A 27,435-nucleotide genomic window follows, 5' to 3' on the forward strand; every position below is an offset into this window, starting at 1 on the left:
AATAGTGCCACCCTTGCTCCTTCCCCTTCCTTCTCCTCTCCATATAGCTGAGGGTCAGGAGCCCAGGGTGGGTTGATGTTCATCACCGCTCGGAGGCAAAGCTCCCCACCGGATAATCTGCAAACAGCCCTGGCAGAATTGTCTCTAACAATGAAGACTCTTTTTTGTTTGTTTTTTAATCACATTTTTCTAAAGAGTAAAGGGAGACAAAGCTGTCATCATTTATTCCCAGCATGCATGTGAGCACTGGAAGTGAACTGCAGAATGGGATCCTCCACCCTAAAAAGCCCCAATGTTACATATTGCCTTAGAAGCAACTACAGAACTGGCACATGCTGTGTCCTATGCATGGAGAGTATTAGCTGCTATTCCTTTGGTGTAACCTTGGATTATCGCTTCATGTGTTTCCTGTCAATTTTTAAATTACATTTTATTCTGATTTTACTGGAAATGGAGGTCAATGCAAATAAAATAATAGAAGCAAATAATGTATTATGCCAATCAGTTTGCATCAGAATCCAGAAGCCCAGTGGGTAAGAAATTACTGAAGCTTAGAAAAGATGGTAATAATGTTTGGTTCCTATTTCTCATGACCTTTTTTCGGTAAAGTCTAAAAGGAAGGGAAACACCAGTGTTTTTGTCTTACCAATGGGGAAACTGAGGTAGAGAAAGGTGACTCGCCCTAAGGCTTCACAGAAGGTATGTAGCAGAGAAACGTTACGGTAGTGAGGATACAAATATTTTGACAGCCTTTTGGGGGGCACATAGACTACTTGCTGTCCTCTGATGTGAGCCAGGGGGATTTTATGGCCTAAAGCACTGGATGTAGTTTTCATGGAGAGCTTAAATTTTGAAACAGTATTTTTTTCAGATCCTGTTTTCTCAACATAAGGCAAACTTCTAGTTACCAGTGTTTCAGCAGAGTTCAGAATCGTTCCTAATATAATTTCTCTCCTTTTCTTTAAGCAGAGTAGGGTATGGATGACAAACTCAGAGAGATTGTTTCGGGAACAGAAGGCTGATTAGATGGATGAAGTCATAGAATGTGAATTTGTTTTTCTGGAATAATAACTAAGTTTCCTCCGTCTTTTGTCTGTGCAGTGGAATTCTCTCCTTGTTTTAATCATAATTTTAAAATTTCTACTATCAGAATAATGGGAATCTTTCCTGTGGATGTTGTGATAGTATGCTGCTGTCTCACACACACACATAGATATACAGAGATCAGTGGTTTTGCAGTTCTCATGCACCCAAAGTAGCAAATTTTTGGTGTATGTGCCTTGGAAATCCTCAGTCCCTTCAAATGCTTAATGAGATAGGTTGATTAGCTTCAAATGAAAATTACTTCTGTCATATGAGGAGAAGAGAAGAGAATTTAACTGTCAGCAGCGAGAAGAAAATTAACAGACTTCAGACCGGGACAGTTAAAGGAAAATTTTTACAGGAAAATAAATGGGAAATAATGGCTAGATCAAGCTATTATAAGCACATAGTGAAACTAAACAACAAATTACCACGAAATACTGAAGTGTGGCATGATGGGAAAATCAACCAATACAGTGAGCAAAACTCCCTTGCACCATCACAGCATGGAAGTGTTTGGGTTTTACATTTTTGGAAAAGTTTAAAGCCGTGTCCTCCTTCTCCCCACACTTGCTCCCTACACACCAAAATATTGGTAATGCAGAAAGCTTCACTTGATTTCTAATTTAGGAAAATGCTATAGCAAAACTCATAATTCTTTTCCTGCATAGTTTACCAAGGTAGTATTACACATTTCGACTGCAAGGAAACCCTGTAACAAATGATAGCTGTTTCAGCCTGCTGGCAGTATACCGTCCGGCTATCAGTCTTATAAATGTTCCCATCACTGTTGAAAAGTTGAAATAATTTGGAACTGTGGCTTAACACATTATTAATCACAAAGCAAGGGTTTGCTCTGATTTCACCAGGCATACTAATGTAAAAAAGCTACGATCCTCTCAGATGCCAGTACAGGGATAAAAGCACAGCTAATCACATGCTGCTCCCATGATTGAATACAGGTGCCAAGCCCAGCATTTCAGGGAGCATTCCTCAAAGTTCGGTTCAGTATGAAGGCTTTCATTTAATAAATCCCTTTGTGAGCCTGGCCAGGTTGTTTGTGTGTCGATGGGGAAGGTGAAGCTGGTTAATATCTTGTTCACGTTCCTGACTGATAATGGCAACGAGAGATGCAATATGGTCCCCATGTGAACTGACTGCTCTAGCTGTAATGTGTGCCTTCTGGGCTAATCAGCAACCTCATTTCTACAGGCTTTCAAGCAGCCAGCTGATGTGTCCAAGGCTAATAAAAATGTAAAGGCCTGATCCAAGATTCACGGAAGTCAAAAATATCTTCCTGCTGCATTTCTCGGCTCTTGGAAGGGAGCAGGTCTCCATGGGAATGGGGCTGTGCTTCAGTATCGCTCACTTTTGGGGAATTCCTCCAGTTTCTCAGGTGATTGCTGAGCTGCATGAATATTTCTGAGTCCAAGTGTGGTAATGTATGCGGAGTGACAACAAAAGAATACATTCAGAGAAAATCAGCCCAAGGTAATGAGAATGCCATGACCTGAGTTATTCATGTCTGAAAGGTATAATTCAGATTCATGAGCTCTTGTGATACCTAGCAACAGTACCACAACAGCCTTCCACTACGTATAGTGCTGCATGTGAGGCAGAGAAGGCTGGCCGGCTGCTGCTTGGATTATTGTTGTACCTTGAACTAAAGTGCTGTGAACAAGCATATTGAAGCAACATAATCAGAGCCCTGATGTTGCAGAAATCCTAAATAATGCTGTAGCTAGCCGCTCCGTTGCTAACAGGAGAAAGATAGAGATTAATATGGCAGCTGCAGAGGAAAATTTACTTTGCAGCTTTTTTACACTATCATATTTAAGCGATAGAGCTACAAGTGTAACTGATGAGGTATGATGCTTTAGAGGAGGACAGCCTGGATCTGCAAGAAGCTTTAATCTCATTTTCTCACAACTGCTTCCATCTCCCTTGGTAAGCTAATTTTAAAAGTTAATGGACTAGATCCTTCACCATGTTAATGCTGTTCCGTACTGCTTCAGTGGTGCAAAAGAGCACCACTGAAGAGACTAACACAGTCTCCTTCTGTCACTGGAGGTTTTCACCTGTCTGAAGGAACTGCCAGGCAGCCTGGGTCAGCCAGAAGGCATCTTCCGTGAGCCCTGATGTGTCTGGAGCAAAGGCTTCTGGGGAAGAAGTGGGGTGAGAGAGGCAACCTTACCCCCTGATTCTGAGTGACTACTGCCTTGGGGCTGTAGGCTGACAGCAGAGAATGACTTGGGGGACTACTGATAGAGCAAAGAGGCCCAAGGCTGGAAAAGCCCTGAAAGACCTTAGGAGTGTTTTGCACCTGTCCTTCCCATCAGTAGAATACATGGGTCGACGCCACTTTTGCCTGCATACTTTGTTTGAACAAGGAGCGGAAAACAGTAAGGGATAAATGATTCCTTGCAACTCCTTTCCTGTTGACAAAATAGTAGCTTCCTTTGTTGTATCCATTAAACCTACTGGAACGTGACAGTGGTCGGTGCATGTTGTGCTGAGTTAGAGCACCAGCACTGCTTGATTCTGAGAGGGGATGCTGGCCCGAAGAGGGTATAGATGCATCCACAGTGCGTTCAAAGGGGTGTTTAAACTGTAGGTTAGTGCTGTGGATTGCACCATCTCCCCAGATCTTGCGATGTAGCTGTTTAATAAATCCATGCCTGTACCATCCAAACTAGGGTCTTGGGAAAGTTTCTGTAAAGACCGTGGGAAAGCACAGGGTGTGTAAGTGATGGTATCCATTAAAACAACACCAACTGTGACAATGTCTATTAGAGAGAAGAGAAAGCTGGCATGGAGCAGTAACAACTTCAGGTGGCCAGTTTTAAACTGATGCCTTAAGTCTGTCTGAGTCCAAGCCAGAGAGAGCTACTGAAGCAATGATTGCACTGAAAGCACACTGAGCCCCGTTCTCTGCTTGCCTCGGAGCCTTCTGGCGGGAATACAAGCCCAACATAAACATGACATCTAAAAAAGGAAACAGCAGTGAATAGGCAATCAAAGTGGTCACTGTTAGAACTTGGTGCCATCATATAGGGATAGTTTATAAGCTTCCTGCAGCTAATTCTGCTGTCATTGAAGAAACTAGACAAGGTCCCTGCTTTTCCATTTCCAGCTGGTTGTTTCCGCAGGAGAGATGAAGGCAGTTGTTGCTGTCTTTCAAGTGAAGGAGTCATCTCATTGAAATTAATCCAAACCTAGAGATGTGAACAGGTCAATAGCACAAGTGATAGTTCTCCTCCCTTTCAGGTAAATGCAGAAGGTGCTAGGACAGGCACTATGAAGCCTATGTACGGACGTGCATTTCTGAGGCAACAGCCAGCCTGAAGCTTATGATGAAGAGGAATAGCGCGGTCTCCTTTATAATGCCTTCGAGTCCTTCGATGGCACGCTCTGTCCTATGAACTCTGAGCAGCAGCCCATCCATTTGCCTGGGCCTTGCATACTGTGAGTGGTGAGTGAGCATAATTATGTGGATGCCTCCAAGACCAGGTGTGTCTTTCATGTTGCGCTTGCTCTGCAGGCAGCTGAAGGTGCCGCAAAGCAACCATCTCATGCACAGCACATTTCTGTTAAACACCCTGTCTTTTCTCTCCTGAGGGGAGGTTTATAACTCTGTGGTGGTCTCAAGGTGCCTGCATCTCCCAGCTTGCCTATGCTGACCCTTCAGGAGACCTGTTTTCCTGGTGAGGGGACTAAGGGGGTAGGAATTACAGCTCGGAGACCACAACTTGAGCGGAGGTGGGAACTCTGTTGCCAAAGACACCTTTCACTGAAACCATATGCTACCCCTGGCTTGCTCACTGATATCAGGATCTTGTTAAATCTGCAAATAACGGTTTTGGTCCTCTTCAGTGGGTGAGATGGTTCTGTACCATCCTGGCAGAAAGTGACCTGACTTTGGAGGGTTTTAGCCTATATTGTCATCTCCTGTCCGGGCTATGCAAGAAAGTTTACCTGGGCATAAAAACATCAGTCCAGTTCATACAAAATACTGAAGTGCTACCAGAAACACTTGTTACCTGTCATTTGATTTCATTAGACAGAACAAGAACTTATGCTTATTTTCAAGATACTCATTGCCTGCCACCAGAAAAATTGTGAACTGTTTCCATCTCACAGTAAGGATGGTCAAAACGGAACTTCTCTGTTTTTACAGAGGCAAAAGACTGAGAAATGAACTCCAATTACAACTAAGTATATTCCTACAACTCAGTAGTTTTCACTTGAAATGCAAGACAGGCATTTTTGACCTTGTCCTTTTAAGACAGACACAGAATAGCATGTATCATAGGAAAAAAACCCCAAACAATCATCACATCTGACCCATGGTTCTCCTGATGCATGGAAGGAAAAGACAACTTTTGATACACTTCAGTTGTGCAGCATAAAGTCTTGAGATGCTGGAGCAACAGGGATCTGCCTGGGACTGGAAACAAGAAGGAGCTCCCTAGGCAGGGAGGAATGAGACTGACAGGGAACAGTTTTTCCTGGAGGAAGCACCGCTTACAAAAGGATTATTTTTCTTGGGGTAGTCAGGAAAGGCCTATGGAAGAGGAGACAGCACTGGGAAATCTGAGGGAGGGAATAGCAACTTGAGCAGTCAAGAGCAAATAACTTTTTTTACAGTATACATGAGCTGCAGGGGACAAGAGGGAAGGGAAGGTTTGAGCTTTTCTTTTCTCTCCCTATTATTACACGCTCGAGGAAGCAGAGGGTCAGCTGGGGGTGGCTCAATGGGACAGGCCCTCAGGGGCCATGACCATCTAAGCAGATGGAGTTGAGGACTGATTCTTTGTTTTGCGTTGTGCTGTGGTGCTCTAGTAAGGAGGAAATCTCCAGGCTAACCCAAAAGACTGCTGCTTACCCACTGCCATGCTGCACTGAAGGGCTGCCGTGTAGGAGCACCACAGCCAGCAATTAGGCTGAACAAAAATTGTGTGATGAAAAGCTGAGGTTGTATAAATGTGCCTGGCCTAGGAGCAGGCAGGCCCCTTCTACCCTGTAGGCTAGTCCAACTTCACAGTGCTTATTTTCCTGAGGCTTTACATTTTTAGCTATTGCTCGTTTCAAAGTGTCACTGGGAACTCAAGAATGTCATTTTGGTTCCTGATAATGTTAGTCTTAAATCTCAGTGCAATATGAGGACAAGGAGGGAGGTAACTTTCAGGGTGTGCCTGTAGGTCAACCTAAAACCTGAATAACAATAGCCAAAGAATTCCGAACCGTGCACCTCACTATGAGCTGCAAGGACAGAGCAAGTTTCACTTGTTCAGACAAGGCACATGTATGTTATCAGTGTCCTGAGCTACTCAGTTCCTGGTGCTGATAACACTTGCTGCTACCTGTTGTACCCTTCAGCGTTTTGAGGTGATCAATCTGGATGCCATACAGCAGAGTGTAGCTGAGCTGAATGTGAATCTGGGCTCTGTGGGGAAGATCTGCCCTGAGGGAGGGCAGTGGGAGACAATAAAACTTTCTTTATTTTCCCTTTTGTCTATTCTTTTCTCTCACTGTCAGAGAATGACAGGTGCTGGTATGTCAAACTGGCACACCCTCAAGTGTAATCTTTAGCTGAAAGAAGGCTGTAATTTGATTAAGAGGCTCTGACAGGTTTAGAAACAATCGCAGTGCTTTGAGATTGAACACTAACTGGAAGATTTCATTCATTAATAGTGCAGGTACTGCATAAAGAGAGTTTTCATAAACCTTTCTTATCATAGCACCTTGAACCTCCCTGTGTCTACTAGTCCTGCTGACAAAGGGACTAAACATACCCAAAAGATATTTGTAAGTGGGGCAACTTATGAAGAGGAGCTTCAGGGAGGTAGGATTCAGTAAATGAAGAATTTGGTGGCTGCTGTGAGAGCTATGTGGAGAAGAAGCTGAAACTCTCACAAAACACAGACTTGATTTGAGATTAATTTCTAAGCTCTCCATTTAGATCAGTGTCACCACCAAAAGAGTAAACTAACATCATTTGACAAAATCTGTAGTTAGGCATAGGGCTGGTATAAAACTACTTAAAACTAGGTAATATTGATTAAGGTCCGTGATGCCGTCAGTCAAGATACAAAGTTCAAGGTGAAATGCTGTAGGTCAGAACTGAAGAGATAGTTCAGCTGTGCTACCTCTGAAATGCTTCCAAAGATATTTTCGTATGTCTTCTGTAGGAGCTTAGTTGCTGGCTGGGAATCAGGCTTGTGGGCCCGACCTAATTGCTGGTAGCTGTCACAGATCAGGTTCACTTGGACTCTAGTTTGGACAGCTTCCAGGGAGGTAACGGGATGGCTTTACAGAGCCTTCCTGAAAAGGTTGGATGTGTACCTCACCTAAACTTTGTCTTTAATGTTTAGGCTAGAAAACTTTGGACATAAGCAAACTCATTAAAATAACCGAGTATTTTTCTGTACTTCATTCAGCACCATGAACTATGGATGAAAGGCACTCAGAGGAAAGGGATCCTGTTTCTTTCTGATGGAATCACTTAGGTCACTGGCACTGGGACACAAACTTCACTTTTTTGGGGACAGCCAAAAGATCGTAATAAATGAAGGCTACTCCTGGCCCCAGAGAGAAGGAATACCCAACCCTCTGTTAGAAGGGAGGGAATCTCTTTTTCGTTCCTCAGAGTCTACTTTAATAGCACCCACACACCATTCCTTGTATTGGAAACTTAATAACTTTACTTGAAAAATCATGCCCTTTTGATGGCAGTGGAAAGAACATGACTTTTAAACAAGTAGAGGAGACTGTCGTTGAAGTCGAGCCAGTTATGTGGGAGGCAGATGATTAAGGTAGATATGATGTAGGAGGGAAGAAATACTATCATTTGGAAAAAATACTGTATTTTGAACATACTTAATGTTCTCTTCCAGGAAAGCAGGGCTGTTATTATTAAGAGCCTTACCAACATTAGATACAGGACTTGATCCTCTGTTGACATGCCTTCTCTGTAACTGTTCGCATCCATGCCAACTGCCTACAAAACAAGTCTAAGCTGTTACTGAGTTGTGCAGTTGTAGTCCAGGTGAACTGTGCGCTCACTTTTTCAGAGGTAGAGGGTGAGGTGAGAGACAGTTGTTCTCTCATCCAGGTCATGCCAGTGTTTGTCCATCTGTAGTGCAGCAAGCCCATTGCCTTGCCTGACCTGTGTCCACGCAGAGTCCCTTAGCTCCAGGCTTTGCAATGCTAAATCCCTTTCCTTTGGGGAGACATTGCTGTTCCAGCATGGTGAGCTCTCCCCTTCCAGAGTTCCCAGGTTTTGAGATTCATGGGGGTCTCTGAGGCTGCAGCCCAGCAATCCTGGAGAGACCGCTGTGTTTATGCGTGCAAACCTTCCCTGGAGTAAGCCTTAAGTCATGCCCTCAGTACCTCAACACGAAGCAGAGTGCCCAAAGTTGTCACCCCTGTGAGCAGCCCAGCCCAGCTGGAGCTGCTGAAGCCAGATGCAGCGCTGCTGAGGGAGCATGGTGCTGCATGTGAGACGCAGCACCTGGGCACGGGCTGATGCTGCAAGGTCTGATCTTGCTCTGGAGCAGGTTTGATCTCTGGAGCTCTGGGCTCTCTGCTCCCTGCTCTGCTGTCCACTGAAGATGTCTGGCTTCATCACTGAGGATGTCCCTGCATTGGCTCTGGGGGTCCCATCCAAAGCCAGGTGAGGCCAACAGACTTGGTTCTGAGCGTTTTTCTTTATGTCTTGTTCAAACGTGCCAAAGGAAAAAGCATCGCACACAATTTGGGAGTTCAAATTTAGAGATGGGACTTGAAGCAATGCTCATGCACTGCCTTTTTTTTTTTCTCATCAAATGGTCTTTTACTGTTACTCTAAACTGAAGAAAGGGGGAATGGAGTAGAAAACCTGCACTGAAGAGCTGATAAATACAGCATCTGAAATGGCTTTAATGTAATATCTTATGGTCTGGATGGAAAAAAATCTCGGTGCGATGATTACGCAAATATAACAAGCCCTTATAACAATAAGGTCAGCCTTTACTCAAAGCCACAGGAAGCTTTCTGTTGATTAGAGTGAGCTCAGGGTGTTCTCACACACTGGTAACTGCTTAATTCTTAGGGTCTCGCTATTGTAATATAAGTATATGCCCACTGGGTAGTAGTCTGTAGCAAAACGCCTATTTTATGATCAAGGTGGTTTTGTGCTGTAAACAAAATGTTCCCACAAGAAAATTATCTTTCTTCCTCCTTGACAAATTTGTACAACTTCAAAGCCAGTAGAAAAATAAGATAAAATGTAATCTTTGCTCTAATCCTTTTAGGCCAGATTTTAGGATGCAACTATTTTCTTTCTTAGCACAATTACGGGTCTCCGAGTTTGTGACGATGGAGCTGATTGACCCTGAACCATAACCAGAATGACAAACTCCTGCTGTATAACTCAACCTCTGAGCCAGCAAGATGTTCTGCTTGAGCAAATATATTTTGATTTTCATCGATTTCTCTATTTTCCTCTAGCCTTGCTTCCCGCTTATGTAAAAGCCATATTCACAAAATGAGTTACAGAACTCTGTTACTCATTTATTACTTTGCTGGGATTTGAGTGACCAAGTGCATTTGAGTGGCCTCTGCCCAAACACTTTCCCTGGTATTTATTACAACATTATAAATTCACTGTTTCTGAGCAATCTGCAGTTAAAAATTCATTGAGAAAATTATTTTTCCTTCTTGTCAGGTTATAAATCCTTTCGAGGTTCCCTTTAGTGCCAGGTCTTCAGACTCATCATAATGAAAGTTCAAGCTTCTGTAGGCTGGGGAACAGGAAAGTGCTGCCCCAGTACTGTTCTTTTACTTTTGCAAGGTATTTCTAGAATGAGCTCACTGTAATTAACATGCAGTATATGGAAAATACAGTTGCTGTGTATTATCATCACCTGCTTGGAATATCTTCCTTTTATCAGCATGGCTTCATTATTCAGCTATAGTGTGATGCTACAGGGTCTCATGATAAAGCTATTATACCACGTGATCATGTACCGAATTGTTGCATAAATGCGGATGTGGATTTATGAACTAACCTGTATTTTTGCTGTGCCTTTCACAGCATCAGTCATACACTGACTACTTAACCTTTTACCAGTGCATCTCTTGGTGTTCAGTGCTATTTTTTTCTCCTTTTGTTTAAACAACATACAGATGTTTTATTCAATTTGCCCATAAGTAACTTATAGCTATCCTCAAATTGAACATTAAATCACTTTAAATTTGCTTTTTCTCTATCTTCTCAAGTCCTGCATGGCTGCAATAGTGCTGATAAGGCACTCTGTGCTTCAAGTTAAAAGACGCAAAAAATAGAGACTTGCTTTTCAAAGTTCACCTTTTTCGTGCTAAAAACCTCAGAAGAAAGATACAGGTCAGCTGAAGGGAGGGTGAGCAAAGGTGAGGGTAGGAGTATGGTTTATCTTCATACCGTTCTTTTGGCTCGGGAGTGATGATGGTGCTGTGTAGTAGGGGGGCCTGCAATCCCTGCCATAATGTCGCATGTGTCACAGTGCGCCTGGGACGAGGTTTTGCTGAGCGGTGCAGATAAAGCGAGGACAGCTTTGGGCTGAGAATGCCTCTCTCCAGACCATTTGGTGTTCAGATGGTGAGCCCAGATGGCAGTTTTGTGACTCTTTCAGGAGATTTTAAATCAAGCTTATTAGGAAGAGGAATCACTCTACAAGCCTTGTTTGAGAAATGAAGCTTTTCGATGGCTCAAGGGTTTAAAACGAAGCAACCTCCAGATTGCCTGGTCTGAGGCACTGGCAGATGGCCTCAAGGACTGTGGCCCTCAGGCCAGGCTTCTTTCTCCATCCTGCCCTTCCTTTTCCCCACTGCCTCTGCGCTGAGGCAGCTTAGAAACTTCGTGTTGGTATTTCTCTGTCCTTACACGGGCAGAGCCCCTAGGAAGCAGCCCCGCTCCTGCAGCTCCTGCGAACCACGAAGAGAGCACCATCCGGGCTAACCACGTGTCTGTGCCGCTCCAGGGCAGGCTCCAGGCTGCATGGGGAGGTCCTAGACCACTGCGGGGTCCCAGATGGGACAGCCTGTATCTCTTGCCTCTCTCATGGTCTCCTGAGGGGCTCAGCTGCGAGGAAGGAGCCTGGTGCTGGGCTGCCTCACTAAAAATTGGGTCACCCTGCTCTCAGTGTCTTTTAAGTTTACTGCTGAGAGGCAAACCAGTGCTAGAAAGCTTGACTTGAAGGGAATGATGATTTGAGCCTTTATTCTCCTATTGGGACTGCTGCGTGCTGCCTTGCTCAGCCCCCAAGCCCTTCGCTTTTTTGCAGCCGGAGAGCGACAAGGGAACAGCAATCTTGTTTTGACGCCAACGCACTAAGCAAACTCTCTCATGTGTCAGTCACACACTCAAAGCAGTGGTTCATATTCAGGCCAAAGAACACTGGATATCTATTTGTTTTGTTTTCTGGGCATTACCTTTTGCTTTGTCTTCATTTTTCAAAGTTTGGGGGCTCTGAGGTAGGCTTGCCACAGATAAGTGCTGAGCTCAGCTGAAGAAACAGTGCATGCCATGAGCCAGCTGAGCTCAGCAGGTCTTTCATATACTCAGGGACAGATACCACAACTTAAAGATTTTGTTTATATTTTCATCCAGCTGTTATATATATTTTTACCTGACTAATGGGTAAGACACAACTTTATCATAGTAAGTTAAAGAAGTCATTCCTCACCTATGCCTAAATGCCCTTCAAGTGCCATGAGCAATCCCTCTGGGCTGCTGCAATTCCTCTCCAGCCTCATACTACATTGACTTTCAGCTTGCTGCAAGTCAACATATAATCATCCACATCTAGCTTGGATGCTGATAGTGCACTGTTGAAGCTTTTCATTACTGTTTTGGGCCCCAAGGGATGAATGTGGTCATTTTGTGTAACCTGCACAAGAGTTGCTATGTCACAGTGGTGTATTGCCTAAAGCTAGAAAACAAAACAGGTTGAAGGCGGGAACAGGAGACCACAGCACTTGCCTATTACCCACTGGCCGTTTGTAGAAAAAACTGGATACGTGCTGGATAGAAATGACTAGGATTAATTATTGCTTTCTGTGCATTTTATTTTGTTTGCGTTGTAGACATTAGTGAAACATGGCTGCTGTCTTTTCAGCATCACAGATTGGGCTGTTAGGCTCTAAGGGTTACATTATTATCCAGAAGGCTACTTTGAAATGTTCAGATTATCTAGCCCATTGGATCCTTCTAAAAAAGAGTTAAGATATTTAAAAAAAAAAAAAGAGAAAGAGGAGAGGAATATGGCAAAGCTAGAATGGTAATATCCAGACCTCATATTATAAAGAGGTTTTCATGATCAAGAAGTCTCCTTGCTTCATCAAAGGTACTGAAGAGAGAAGAGCTTAACCTGGAAAAAATTTCCAGAGGAACTTGGAGATTTATTTAATTTTTTTGCTGTCAGCATTATTCTGATCTGCTTGATGTGATACTTAAATAGTGTACTGAAAAGAGATTCAAGAGAGAACTGATCTCCGTCTTGACTACCATAATGTAAGAGGATCAGCCTGCAGATCCGTTTGTGTTTACAAGAGTCCCTAGCTCTCTACTCCAGTTCGGGTATCTTTTAAATGAAATCATTAGCACATATTTGTAATGGGCCTGCTATACCTGGTGAGAGTTTGGCTCTTTCTTTGTTTTTTTTTGTAGCAGAGTAAACACTAAACAATGTATGGCAGATGGAAAGCATGGTAGGAGGTGGTGAACTGAGTACATAAGGAAGGGAGATAGAGCAAGGTGTATTTTTATGGACTGAGTACTTTAGTACAGAGCAGCATTTGTATTTACCGTGAACGGTTTGCATAATGAAATATTGAAGATTTTTTTTTTGGGCTGTCTTTGTAGAACAGTGACTGCAGAGAGCAGAATGACTGCAGGACTACAGTCACATGGTGTGCCCAAGGGAAGGACGTCCTGGCAGCACCATTTCTCCAGTAGGTATGGAGTTTTCTTAAATGTCCCCTTTTCTCAGATGAAGCTTCAAGTATGGATACTTTATTGAGATTATAAACACATATCAGCTTCTAATCTTCCATTTATCTTTTAACTAGAGCTCTAACTGCTTCTTCTGTGCAGCCACTAGGGAGCTGACAGACACCCTACAGCTCAGTTTATCCTTTTAGGTCCTGATTCAAAGGCCACCAGAGAGCGACAGAGTGACAATTCACGGATCTGGGAATACTTTGCAGCAAGCTCAAGATGTAGAAGAAACACTTTGGTGGGGGGTTTCCTGGACTTTCTACCATTGACCACTTTTGATTTCTCTACCAGCACTTTGTACCCTTTCAGAGCGGAAAGGAAGGTAGATGTAGCCAGGCTGAATCCTGTGCTTTGTATCTTAAATCTATTCTGTCCCTGGACCCTGACTAATTTAACAGAGTCTGAAAACCCTTTTGTGCCTCTTGTTGAGCCCTAATGGAAGAATCTTAAAGGGAAGTTTGAGCACAATTATAGAACAAGCTGTTCTGGAGCACAGACAAGCACCTCTCATTCAGCTGTTTCTAATTCATTTGTAAGTTGAAAAATGAGTACTGGATCTATTTTGAAATACTTGTCTTTTGAAAGAGTTAGATCTTTGCCTTTGCTTCATTATTCTTCACTACCAAAAAAAAAAAAAAGCGCCATTTCAATGTAATATTTGAATGGGAGAACAGATCAGTTGTTGAACATGGAAATAGCTAGAGGAGGGAAGTTATGAACAGCCAGCTCAAGCTTGTTCTGAACTAGCTGCTCTGATGTCCTGCCTCCCCGGTAGCTGGGGGTCAACCTCTCACTTTTGGTGTAGGCTCCCCTTCCTGCCCTGCCCCACACTGCTGTTCACAGCAAAGACCTGGCTTCGATAGTGGTAGCAGTGCTGTATGTGACCACTTTGCTGTGGTCTTGACACGCAACTGTAATGGTACTTACCACCTGTGTTTCTCAAAGCAATACTCTGCAGAACTGCTCTGGAAACACTTGGATAGTTGTATATAATAAGGGAGCACTATGTTGGGTTGTATCAATGACTGTCACCCGTAAAGCAAGCAACTTCATTAGTCGGATGCTGATAAAAACAGTGGGGCTGTTGTGCTGCTAAGGCTGCTGCTGGCCTCTGTATTCCCAAGACAGTCGGCCCTTGGCTAGTAGTAGGAGAAAGGTATTTCCCCCTCAGTCTGCAAGGCAAAACGTCCTCCACTTCACAACACTGTAGATGTGGTTACTGCCCTTGAAGCAGATTTTTGGCCAGATGAGAATCCTTGACTGACTTGAAGCCTTTGGCTTTGGACCGTTTCATGCTTTTCCATGGCATCTGTCATGACTCTATTGGCAATTAGATAGTCTCATTGCTGTACTCATTATCTGAAAAAAAATAGCTCGGTTGCTGTTTTTTCACTGTAAAAAGAGACTAATGGAAACAGAAACTGGAAATTAGGAAAAGGGGAGGGAGATTCTTCTTGCTTTGGTGATCTAAGTGCGGTAAGTTAGTGCCTCTTATGCAGGGGTGAAAAAATTGAACCTAATGGATGGTTAAAAAAAAATGCCAGCACAGTTTAATTGGGCTGACTGAGTCTTAAATCTTTTTTATTACGGTGGTGCCTGGCACTTCTACCATAGTCAGACTGATTTTTCTCCTTTTGTTGTAAGGCCATCTCTTCAGTTCATATTAGTCTATATTGGTCAGAAATGTGGAATAAAAATTGTCAACGCCTATGTCCCTTAGGGCTTTCCCCAGGGAGAAACCTTGCTCTTCTTGAGACTGTGGCTGGATACAAGGCTGTCAGTTGTGGTGATGATGGTTAGGATGATAATGATGATGATGATGATGATGATGATGATAACAATAATAATAATAATAATAATAATAATAATAATAATAATGACAGAATTGCACCTATTTAGATTTTGTGCTGACAGCTTGAAAGACATAAAGCCTGTCCAATGGAAAGAGAAGCAGGCAATTGCAACAATGTTTTGTGCCCATCTCAACCTCTCTCACTGTCTGAAGGGGCAGAAAACCCCTCTGAGAGGACACAGCCTTAAAAATTCAAATTTTTCTCTTGCAGTAGACCTCCTGAGGCAAAGCTTCGTTGCAGGCTACTTGCCTGCCCAGAGCAATAGACTCACGCTCCTTACCCGGTTCTGCCTTCCCTCGCTGAAGCACAGCTTTCTCAAGTGGTTCAGTAGTTGCCACAGAACAGCTTTCACATACATAAAAAACAATTTCTTAAATGGTGACATGCTTGCATAGCTGTCAGCTGGGCTCTTGATTTTTCAAAGCCATCCAATTCTTCACAGCTATAAATTACTACGAGGAGATGGATTTGGGTTTATAATTGTAGAAAAAAAAAGATTGGAATCATCTGGTCTAACCTCCTGCTCAAAGTGGGGCCAGGTTGCTCAGGACTAGTCCAGTCAAGTTTTGTGTATCTCCAGGCATGGGGATCCCACAACCTTTCTGGGGCCTTGTTTCAGGGTCTATCCACCCGCACGGTGAAAAAGTTTTTCCTAGTACCTAATCAGAATTTCCCATGTGCCACTTGTGCCTGTTGCCTCTTGTTCTGTCAGCCTGCACCTTTGAGAAGAGCCTGGCTGCGTCTACTCTGTATCCTCCCATTAGGTAGGGCCAGACTCCAGTAAAGTCCCCCATGAGCTTTCTCTTCTTCAGGCTGGGCAGACCCAACTCTCTTCACCTCTCCTCATATGTATGTCCTATGCTCCAGCCCTCTGACCATCTTGGTGGCCCTGTGCTGGATGTGCTTCAGTATGTCCATGTCTTTGCTGTCCTGGGGACCCCAAAACTGGACACAGTGCTCCAGAGGGGGCCTCACAGGTGGTAAATAGAGAGGAACAGTACCTTCACTCAACCTTCTGCCTGTACTCTTACTGAAACAGTTCAGTATGCAGTGGGCCTTCTTTGCCATAAGGGCATAATTTGGTGCATGTCATTCCCTCTCCTAACAGCTTATGCTAAGACCTGTTGTTTAATGTATTGCTTAGGACTGTATTTGCAGAGACCTTTTACTCCAGTGAATTTAGTGTGGGCCTCAACGTTCATTGTACGTGTGAGCCTGAGCCCATTCATTGTCTTGGAAAGCTTATAACTATGGGCTGAGGTAGGCAGTTGTGCTTGCTAGATTCCTTCCTCATGTTGTCTTTTACCTCTTTTATTCTTACCCTCAATTTGGTGATGTCAGGGACATGCTGGCCTCTTCTGACTACTTTTAGTAGCAGGTGTGAATTCAATGAAAGATCCCTGGGGCTTTGGCGCCTGAATTAACTTTGGCCAGTGCAGTGACAGGGCTACACCATCCCTTTCCCTTGCTCTAAGGGTGGCCTGCATTAACACTGTCGTAGCTGCATGCCACTGCCCTCTCCGAGAGTTCAGGGTGCCCGAGCAAAGTCTGGGGGTCGTTCTGTCTAGGGCAGCGATTTGTACAACCCGTCGTGTTCGTAAGAGTGAACTGCTGGCAGGAGCCTGGGAGCCTACAGACTGGGCTCCTTTGCAGGACAGGAAATCCCCTAGGGTGTGTGTTACTCTTCCCACTGTTGGTTTCTGAGAAGTTGGTGGGGCTGATTCAAATGTTCTATCTATCTATCTGAACTATTTTTCTAAATAGAATTTTGTCGCCTCTCAGAAATCTAAAAAAAGCTTTCTGATAACTGGTGAAAACTCAGTTTTGTTGATCTGTTTCATTTTTGCATTGCTTTCATGTTTTGAGCGTTTCTTTAAATGATATTTCTTCAGTTAGATTACTTCTAAGAATGGAATATTTCAAATTAAATGTTCCAATTTTTGTGAAAATGCTAATTTTTGAAGAAAAGTTTTGTTCCGTTCCACTGAAACCTCAGCCAAAGAAAAATGTCAAAACCTGGAAGAGCAGAAATATTGGAAAGCTTTGTAATTTGTTTTTATTCAAATTCTTTTGGGAATGGGAGAGAATGAGGGAGAGAGAGAGTGAGTGAGCAAGAGCGCAAGCCTCGTCACAGGAGCTTTCTGCATTTCACATTCATTGTCACAATGGCTGCCTGATTGTTCCCAGAAGACCCTCTCTCTTTCCATCTCTTTTGCCAACACAGCAGGTTTGGAGATGTGAGGAGTGGAGTGCAACCAGAAAGATAATGTGTGAAATGTTTTTTCTATATCAAAACCAATCCTGTTATACTAAATAATAGAGGCTAAGCATTGCTTGGTGGGACTTCAGCATCTAACATTAAATGACTTGTTAAATTAATCTCACTGTTCTAAGCTGAGACCATGCTGCATTGAAATACGGCTGTTTTGGTATCATATTATCAGGCTGGAGCTCTTGACTGCCACCCTCACTTAGTGAAAAAAAGCAGATTAGCTCTTTTGTACGCCTGTTATTTAGAAGGTGCCACTCAGGTTTGTCGGCCAGCCTCATTCCCTGTGTGCTGCTCAGATTGATGTTGCTAGAAATTGCAGGTATGGCTCCTGAGAAGTGTGTGGCTGCTCAGCAGAAGCAGCTTTACTAGTCTACTCTGAAATCAGTGTCTATACTGCTGCTTAGACTCAGATTTAGAGTCACTAGCATGGTCTTGTTAGTTTGCTCCTATTTAGTGACAGAGGCAAGCAGTTCTCTGAGCCCACTTTAGCTAGACAGTTAAACTAGAGCTCAGTTACTCTGTATTGTCAGGGTGGTGAAAAGCAACCAGAGCGCTATAGTGAATCTGAGCCTGTGTTTACTTCTTTTTGAAATGCTGTAGCTGAGTCTATAAGAGACCACCGCAATTCTTTGCAATTTGTTTTTGCTGTAAGCCCTTGAGGACTTTTATGCAATGGCCTTGGGAAACCCAGAAGCTATGCCATAAAGGGCGTTTTTAGTGCCAGCAGCATCTTGCTGGGATACAAAGCATATCGTCATAAGTCTTCTGTGTCTCTTTCATGTATTTTATGTATCCAGTGGGGTTAACTGCAGTTCATAGCCTTGTTCTTTTTAATCTGTCAAATGCTGAATTTGAATTTATGGTTTGCTTAGCAGCTTTGCTTGCTGGTTCTTTTGTCTTTTAGGTCACTTTTGCCTTCTCAGTTACTGCTCTGTTCAATCCTGAAAAAACTTTCTACTAAAGGTAGAAAACCTATCTATCTGCTTACTTTCATCAAAAACTAATGTAAGCTTTATAATTTAGAGAGGTCTCACTGTTATCAAGAAGTGTAATGGAACATGATTATCATTCATTAGAATTCAGTGAGGCAGAACAGGAGGAAACGATATTACATAGGTGGAAGTAAATAAGGACCAAAGGGGAAAATGAAAAGACCTTTTACAAGGTCTTTATTGGTGAGGACAGATTTTGCCAAAAAGATTTCCCACGGTTTTGAAATGTGAACTAGTTAAGTATGCTTCACATCTGAAGATCAAACACAACTGAATTAGGTAATTAACATGAAAGAATCAGTTCATTTTAAGCAAAAGTTCCAGGGGTGAGATACTGCCTTGACTGAAATCAGTTTGAGTATGGGTTTTCATCTCAGGTGCTCAGCAGCCTTGCTCTACAAAAAATAACAACTTCAGATGACCAAAAGCAAAAGTCCAAAATTAAAAATGATGATTTTATTTTTCCTTTTCCAAATGACCTGTTTCAGTTCTGGCCCTTCATTTACCTTGTTCCAAGATCAAGTGGACAAACCGAACACATTCAGATTAATAGCAGTCATCTTTAGAAGTGCTCAGAAATGTAAATGGCACTTTATTGTCCTGCAGCACTTCTCTGGAGGAGTAAGAACCTGGCTCTCCACTTTGTCAGCAGGTGAAAAATGTTCCCTGTGCTAATTTGGCCTTGGGAATCCTTTGACCTGGGTAATGCTGCTATGCCCTTTGCCTAGAAATAGCCCTTTGATTCTGTAAAGTGGAGATCTTTGTGATGGAAAGTGTGTGGGCACAGGGGACATGAAATGTTACTCAGTGCAGCTCATCCTCTCCTTTCATGGTCTCCCCAATCCCTTGCTGCCTGAGGTGGGTCTGGATACCCAAAGACTGCAATATCACCTTCAGAAGCTATGCTAGAAGCAGCAGCATTTACTAAATTTTCTGCAATTCCAATTTAGGGAAACTGTGCAATTTTAGGGACCCTGCCAGTGGTGGCCAGTAAGGTCTATTTAGGTTAAGGAGGAGAGAGCCAGCAGGGTTGTGGGGACAGCAGCAGGGACCAGCAGCGAAGCATTGCTTTGGGATCCTGGCGTCCTTTGGCTGTGGAGACGGTACGTATGGCAAAGGACGATGCGTGGCCTCATAAGTGGGAAGGAATGGTGAAAAAAGGTAAAATTGTGGACACCTCTGCTTCTCACTTTGCTAGGAAAGGATGCAAGCTGACGGCGGAGGTCTGTGGGAGTGTGTACAGAACTTGAAACTCTGCCTTTTCCATGTGCTCCGACTAATCTTATAAGGTTTGCAAGACCATGAGGTGCAAAATGAAGCTCTTCTACTGAAAGTTTGATTTGCTTTCCAAACAGAATTATTTAATAATATGTAGGTAGTTAGCTATAAGTAAGTGCTTTCCAATACAGAGGATCTCAAACTTAGTTTTTAAGGATCTTCTTACCTTTTACCATATAAGTTACTGCTTGAATCTGAATATTATATCAGAAAGTGTAGAGATGCGGAAGAAGCTGCAGTTGTGTAGAGCTGAACAACTAACTGGTGAGCAAGGTATGAAAGATGGATAATGGGCTGTTATCAAATACCCTGTAAAATGTTTGTATAGTACAATATTAATTAGGAGATGAAGCTATTAAACAAAATGTGTAATCCCTTTCCCTTGCCTTCCCTGAAAGTAACATAGGCAATCTCAACAAAATTTTGGCTGAAATATTCATAATCAGCACCTCTCTTTTCTCATGAACTTTGTTCCCTGACTTCTTGCCAATTTGCATTTTGTTTTGACTATTGTAAGACTGTAATTGCTCCATTTAAATCTTACAGTCTCCTTTGCCAGATAAGCTAATCTTTTCCATCTGTAGAGGAAGCTTCCTGGAAGAAACATCACAACAAAATTAAGGTGGCTTTCTTTGCTGGCATTTATAACCCCACCTCATGACTGCAATAGCTCGTGCTGACATTCCTAATTTTATATGTTAAGAGTTACCAACAATGCAAAATGAAATTGTGAGCAAGGAACACAAATAAAAGAGATTGTTGGCAAATACGAGGGTAATGGGGATATGTGAGTAGGTTAACCTAGATATCTATGCCTCACGCCTTGCGGTATAAATAGAACACCAGGAGAAGATGCCACAACTCTTAAAATAGAAAGAAAGAGAAACTAAGGACTGGAGAGCCTGAAATGATGATGATCCAGCTTAGAATAGAGACTATACATTCTTCACCCTGGAGAAAATGCATTTCAGACACATGTCCTGGGGCACAACATTATAATCTACTTTCACCAACTGCCTTGCAGAAACGCCTGCATGTGAGAAATTCTGATTCCTTTCCCTCTGTCTTATACAGCCCCTTAAGAAGTAATCTGAGAGCTTAAATATCTCTTCTTTGAAGAGCAGTAGGAAAAATTCTAGTGAAAAACTGTAGACTGAGCAAGGCTTATTTGGAGAGAGAGCAAAATCTGCTGAGATGTTTTGAAGGGCTGGAACTGCTAACTTCCCTGTCAGAGGGGGATATTTATTAGGATTGGGCAAGGATAAGAGGTAAATATGGCAATTCTTTAGGGTGGGAATGAAAAGATAGCAAAACAATCAGTCAAAGGGGCTGTAGTGAAGAGTGCGAACAGATTTATACGATGTTTGCCTAGTCAATAGCATCACTTACTATATAAATAACCATCTATGTGAACATTTTATTGCTTTTCATACACATTTTCCACAGCTGGCAAGTGTGTTTGTTTACATATCTATAAACAATTCTGCAAATACTGCGCTCTCAAGCTGCCCATGTGTCAGAAAGAGAAATGCACCGCATTACAAGTTTATTTGTAAAATTAAGTATACGAACATAAAGGTATCTATCTAGCTTTGTTGCTTAATTTTTGATAATTGTAAACTTGTACACCATTTCTTTTCCTCAGATACTGTTTCTTTTCTCACGTTTTTATTTTTAGGGAGAGGGAATTGCCAGAGTGTCATCTACTGCACCCTACTGGCCAGATAAAACTTAACAGAGTTTGAGGGTCTTGCTGGCTAAAGTAAGTTGAAATATTTTCTATTACTTTCATGTCTTGAAAAATGCTTTTTTCTATAAATTAATTCAGACTCAGAACAGGGATTTGAACCTGGCTACTGACAATTCAGGAAATGCGTTGCCAGGGAGGCTATGGCTGTTCCAGGACACTGCTCTTTCTCCTCTTTTTTGTAAATCTTACTTTCTCTCTCTCTTGCAGTTTCTCAGTTTCTCTCTCCCCTAACATATCTCACTTCCCCACTTCATTTCCACGGATTCAAGTGATTTTAGTTTTTATTTTGGCCTTGTATTTTTTCCCTGTATCAGAATTATACATTTGGAAATTGTTTTACTTTTTTTAAATGACTGGTTTGCTTATGACCGTAAGACCTCCCTTAAAAATGGATATCACCAGGAGAAAAGGGCTTAAAATTTTCAAGTATATGGCTAGGAAGAGGGTCTTAAAAATATGATAAAATATGTTAATTGCAAATTGTGTAAAAAAAAAAAAAAGAAAAATAAGACCTGAAAATCTAAGTTTTTGTGAGTGCTGTTTAGGGGAGACAGGTTTCAGACTCCTTAGGCCTAATTTTTTTTTTTGTTGGTCTAAGGACAGTAATCATCTGTTCAACTTCCTTTACAATAAATGTGCCCAGACCAACAAATCATTTAGTTGGTCTCCATAAAATAGTATGAAAGCAGTGTTGTCACTTTAACACAAACCAAATATTTTGAATGTCAAACATCAGATTCTGCTGAACTTGGAATTTTTGTGTTAGTCCTGTTCTTTCTTGTTAGTACATTTGCCCTTAATGTTGCGACTCTCCGTTAAGGAGACCGAGGGATGCTAGAATCCTACTTTTCAGGGCTGGGTGACTCTGGGACCAGAGTCTTCAGTAGTATGGAGCTATATTTTCTATGCTACTGGGGTATTCTGATACAAAAAGAGCGCAAGTGCCTCAGAAATGGCTTCCTCATTAAAGGCGAATGCACTTCTAGGTGTTACAGAGTTAATATGAGTTCTCACTTCTCACTTGCACTCCTATCTGCTATTAGCATAGCATAAAATGGAAGAAGAGCTGTAGAAGGTGCAAGTAACCAGTATGTCCTTCAGATAAGACCACTTTTGGTTGGACTTTTGCCCACTCCCCTTCCTGAAGGCTCTTCAGTTGCTTCGCAGTAGCTTGACTTATTTCACAGTGCAGGGCTGTGCTGAGCTGACCTCATCTCGTACCCATGAGGGATGGTGATAGAGGCCTCCAAAACTAGAAGTGGGAGCTGCTGTGTCTTTAGCTGAGCCACCAGTGCTCTGTGGTGGGGACTACAGTAACACGTCACATGTGAACTGTACAGAACAAGACCAAAACCGCTCCTCTGCCATTGGGATTTCAGGCACTTGAGAGATGCACATCCAGTCACAGGAGTAAACCTTTGCAAGAGTATTATCCTTTGAACCTAGAGGGATAGTTTTTAATGTTATTGTAAACAAATATGGAAAATCACCTATTGGAAGGATCCATAATACACATTTTTTAAAACCAGTGTCATTTTGAGTTCTTGCTGATGCTGTATGAGGTAGTTAGACTGGCTTCATGTCTTGTTGGAGGTGCCTTGGTGAAGCTTCTGCCATCAAAAATAATCTTCATGATAGAATAAATGTGAATAATGAAGGTGGAGTGATATTCCCTAGGCTGATATTTTGGTATATGCCTTACTAGAGACATATCTGCTCCTCTCTCTTTGCATCTCACAAAAATATGGTGATGCTTTCAGGAGGAAGTAGGAGGTCATTGGTTCAACCTTTTTGTTAAATTTCATTTTAGTTAATTATGTTAATATTATCTTCATTCCCTCCATTTCCTTTAATAAGATGCATTATTCTTTAATTCCTCTCCTAACATGTAGTGCAAAGTTCATGTGGCACTGCACAAGCAGTTGTATCTCGTACTAGGGGTAGCTGTGCTTTTGGATCTCTTAAGGTGGAAAGTATTAGATGCTATCAAAATGGTATCACTTGCTCAGTAAAACTTTAAAGCGAACAAAACCAATAATCAATAAAAATACCAGCAAGTGCTTATACCTGGCATTTTCCATTCTCATTTAAGGGATAGGTGGTGTCAGAGTGGGGAAGTTCTGAAAGCTGAGAAAGGACTGTTTTCACTGGTCAGGCTTGGGAGTGACTTCTTTTGACAAATAGCCGAAGTTAAAGGTCTCCATCTGTTTTTGACCCATGGGGAACGATACTGAACCATAACATTGCTATAGGCAAGGTGACAGTTCCTTAGCTTCAGCTTTAATATTTTTGTATCCTATGCCTTTGAACAATGTTGGAAGATGTGATGGGTAGCACGTTGCTTGTTCTCTGTTGCTGGAGATTGCTGCTATGAGCAACTTCTGTTTCTACTCTCACCCTACGTCTAGTGTACGAAGAAAGTGTGAATATATGATGGCCTAAATTGGCCTTCAGTGTTTGCCAGAATTTATCTGGAAAATATTTGTAATGTAAGAAAGGAAAACGGGTAGTTCTGATAGGAAGTTGGCTTGGTCACATCTTCAACAAAAATAAGCCAGTGGATGTGGGCAAAACACAAAACAAGCGGCTACTTCTGCACAAACATCTCTTAACTGGGCTGGTAATTATGGCAAATAGCCTGACATTAATCTTTCTGATGTCATAGTTAAGCAGCATTATTTGACGTCCTCCCCTCATATCTCATGCAGCAGTGTGCTGGAAAGCTGACCCAAACAGAACAAAACGGAGCTCCTGAAAATGGTGACTGCAGCTGTCTATTTGTTGCCGGTGTAATCCCTTTATCCCAGATGGCTTCAGCAGGTTTTCAGATCACTGCATCCAGTCTCTTTGTTAACATGGACTATTTTAACTTGAACTTTGCCAGTCTGAGCAGCCTGAAAGGTAGCCCTCTCCAGGGCAGGCTGATAATGACCGGGTGGAAGAAGTGGTCAATATCAGAGTAAAAAAAGAGAGCCTACAGGCTGCCTGAGTGTGAAGGGGAGGCAAGGGAGGAAGGGTTAAACATTGAAAAGCCACAGGGCTCAAGATAACGAGGCTGTGTTTGATGCTCTGTGAGCATATTGTCTTTTGATCTTATATGTATTTTTGGTGAGATGCTTTTTAAACTTCTACTACTCGACAATTGTTTTTCTGGAAAACAGTGTTCAGTAAACCTGAAAGTATTCTCTGCTCTTTGGGATGTCAAGTTCATTTATTTGCTTGTTTCAGAAATTTTGGAATGGTTCCAGCTAACAAACTGCAGTTCCCTCATCTTCCTCACCCAAAGGTGATGCAGATATTTGAAACCTTTATGCCTACTGCACGTATCAGAAACATGAAACATTTCATCTCCTTGATTTCTCTTCAGTACCACCTACTTCCTGGAAAATTTGGAAGCCTTGCATTTACCACTTCAAATTCTCTGCCAAGTTCCCTTCAATTTTTTTTGCTCCATTTTTGTCTCACACGTTTATTATATGGTGACAAATGCAATTTTCTTCTGACACCACAAAATAGATGTGTGAAACATACACACATGTTCTAGTAAGAGACTGCTCTTTATTCCCTGGCTCCAGTTGCAAAACATGAGTCAGGGTTATGGAGGCTGTACTGCTGTCAGAGGTGTGTAATCTGTATCCTCAAACTTTACTGACTTGATAAGACAGCAGGGAAAAATGGCAAATCTATTTTCTTCTATTTTTTTATTAGTATTTTCTCCTTCCCCAACACATCTTTGTTTGTTTTCGGATCACCATTCCTGTCTATTGGTTGTATTTACTTACTTTAGTGATCAATGCTATCATTGTCAAGAAAAAAAATCCCTCCATCTCCTAAACCAAGCATATCAACACTGTGACTGAGGGAGGTCCTGCATTTTTAGAGAAAGAATCTTTCTTCTATTTTGGTTTTAATACAAACGAGAAACATTGCTAGTCCATTTGCTATGATTTCCAAGCATGATTTTCTCTGCATCAACTGGTATCTGATGTTCTACCGTATAATTGTATATTATGACCAAATAGCCTTCCTACAAAACTCTGGCGACATGACACATCTTATTTATATATACCAGCCTTAACTTTTCTGTACACATCTGTGGTGTGCAGCGAGCTTCAGTGCAATATAAATTCAGACAGATCTTTTGTGAACTAAGGTGGAACAAGCCCCGAGATACAAGTTAAAACAAAAACAAGCAAGCAAGCAAGCAAGCAAAAAGAGAAAGCAGAACACATTATAACTTCCCACTGGATCCAAACAGTCTAGGAATTTCATGGTAGAAGCATACATATGGCAAGCAGTTATTCTGCTGTTACCCACGGGTGATTGGAAGCATCAGGAACTACGGTACTTCCATGTTAGTTGTAAACAGAGTTTTGGTTTGACTTTTTCTTTTTCTTTTTCTTTTTTTTAGCAGTTTATCCCACAAAGTTCTAATGGCTGAATTGCTCCTGCAATAGAATGACAAATAACTGGGTGACATGCTGTGAAAAATTTAGAAAATGAGAAATGCTCTCCAATATTCCAAACAGAACAGAAACAACAGTAATTTCATTAGGCAAGGCGGAACAGACAATTAAACTGGTCATGCTTTTAATTTTGAAGCTAACCAGACAACTGATGCCTTTTGCAAATGTAATGACTATTGAAGTGATTCCTTTAAAGTGAAGCAAAGCCACTGGTTTTCCTTTCTAAAATTAAAGCATTTACCTTACACAAAGTATAAGAAATGTTACCTGTTGCCTCCACCATTCCTTCTAGGATTACAACAATTTCTAGCTCCTCTTTGGGCAACTGGGCTTTGGAAATCTCCCAGAAAGGACTCTGCTGGTTAATTTCATGGCTGATGATCAGTGGTGAAACCAAAAAGAGACGATCATCCCCTGTGTAATAACCTACGTTGATATCTGTCTGGTTGAGTGGTATAAATTCCCCCTCCTTTGTCTGTTTGGATTTGATCAACTTGGCTCGTATTGATGCCTCTACAATATGTGAATTCCTAAGGTCTCCTACTCGGAACATCAGACACAGTTTTCCATCCCGCATGGAAATAACTGCGTTTGTAGAAAAAACCAAGGTTTCTGCCCTCTTCTTGGGTTGGGATATTTTCACAAACATGCAGCCAACCATGAAAGCGTTGACGATAGAACCTAAAACAGACTGAACTAAAAGCAGAATAATTCCCTCGGGACACTTGTCCGTGATGACCCGGTAACCATACCCAATGGTTGTTTCTGTCTCGATTGAGAATAAAAAGGCTGAGACAAACCCATTGAGGTTGCTGACACATGGGGTCCATGTGCTGTCCCCTATATGATCCATATCTCCTCGCATGTAGGCAATTAGCCACCAGATCATTCCAAAGAAGAGCCAGGTCACAGTGTAAACCATGACAAAAATCAACAGGTTGAACCTCCACTTGAGATCGACTAAAGTAGTGAAGATGTCAGTCAAGTAACGGTAAGTCTCTCTGACATTCCCATGGTGGACGTTGCATTTCCCATCCTTCCTAACATACCTCTGGATTTTTCTCTTGGCACTTTCTTTGTTTATATTTTTTGGCAGATCCTCTCTAGCTTGTTTGGGCAACTTTGGCTGATGAATAGTGACAGGGCTTTCTATGTCCTGCTCCATTGAGTCTTCTTCCAGTACGTTAGCTGCCATTAAAAACAAACAAACAAAAAAAGGCAGGCATTATTTTTCTTATTATTTCTCTAAGTCAACGCACAATTTCTTCCTGTATTACTGGCATGAAATGTCTATTAATAAATCAAATCATCATCCTTGTTCTTTGCTCCCCTATCAGACGCACAAGGCAAAAGCGCAAATGATACCGAGCATCCTCACTTAATTTATGGCTAAATAGAAATACTTTGAAGGAAAATCTCTTTCTTCTTTCCTATCTCATTTCCTATCTACACCCATATTTAAATTCTGCAAGATGTATTCAAACGAATCTTCCCCTCCCCCCTTTACAATTTAATAAATGAGATTTCTTATGCGCCAAGAAAGATCTTCTGGGAGATAGCACAGATATAAACAAGGAAATGTATTTGCTTGGGGGCTTCAGTCACCAAGATGAGCAGAGAAAATGAGCAATTGTTGAACTATTTTTTTCTATCGATTGCATTGCTATGGGGAAAGTATTAAATAAGTATAAGTAGTTTAAAAACAAACATATTTTAAAAAGA

General features: G+C 42.0%; 1 protein-coding gene and 1 long non-coding RNA gene across 11 annotated transcripts in view; one reads left to right on the plus strand and one right to left on the minus strand.

Annotated features, from left to right (window-relative positions):
- LOC138061638 (uncharacterized) overlaps positions 1-25,655 on the plus strand; it is a 36,625-nt gene extending 10,970 nt beyond the window's left edge. Inside the window, exons 2-3 of the long non-coding RNA XR_011135550.1 lie at positions 12,968-13,060; positions 21,176-25,655. This is a non-coding gene — a long non-coding RNA (uncharacterized lncRNA). The remainder of the gene's footprint in view (positions 1-12,967; positions 13,061-21,175) is intronic.
- KCNJ6 (potassium inwardly rectifying channel subfamily J member 6) overlaps positions 1-27,435 on the minus strand; it is a 177,251-nt gene that overhangs the window by 17,771 nt on the left and 132,045 nt on the right. For all 10 annotated transcript variants that reach the window (XM_068913935.1, XM_068913948.1, XM_068913913.1 and 7 more), the window contains one exon: positions 25,981-26,901. In XM_068913935.1, coding sequence (XP_068770036.1) covers positions 25,981-26,901 — 921 coding nt within the window. The remainder of the gene's footprint in view (positions 1-25,980; positions 26,902-27,435) is intronic.

This window comes from Struthio camelus, chromosome 1 (genome assembly GCF_040807025.1).
Source record: "Struthio camelus isolate bStrCam1 chromosome 1, bStrCam1.hap1, whole genome shotgun sequence".
Lineage (NCBI taxonomy): Eukaryota > Metazoa > Chordata > Aves > Struthioniformes > Struthionidae > Struthio > Struthio camelus.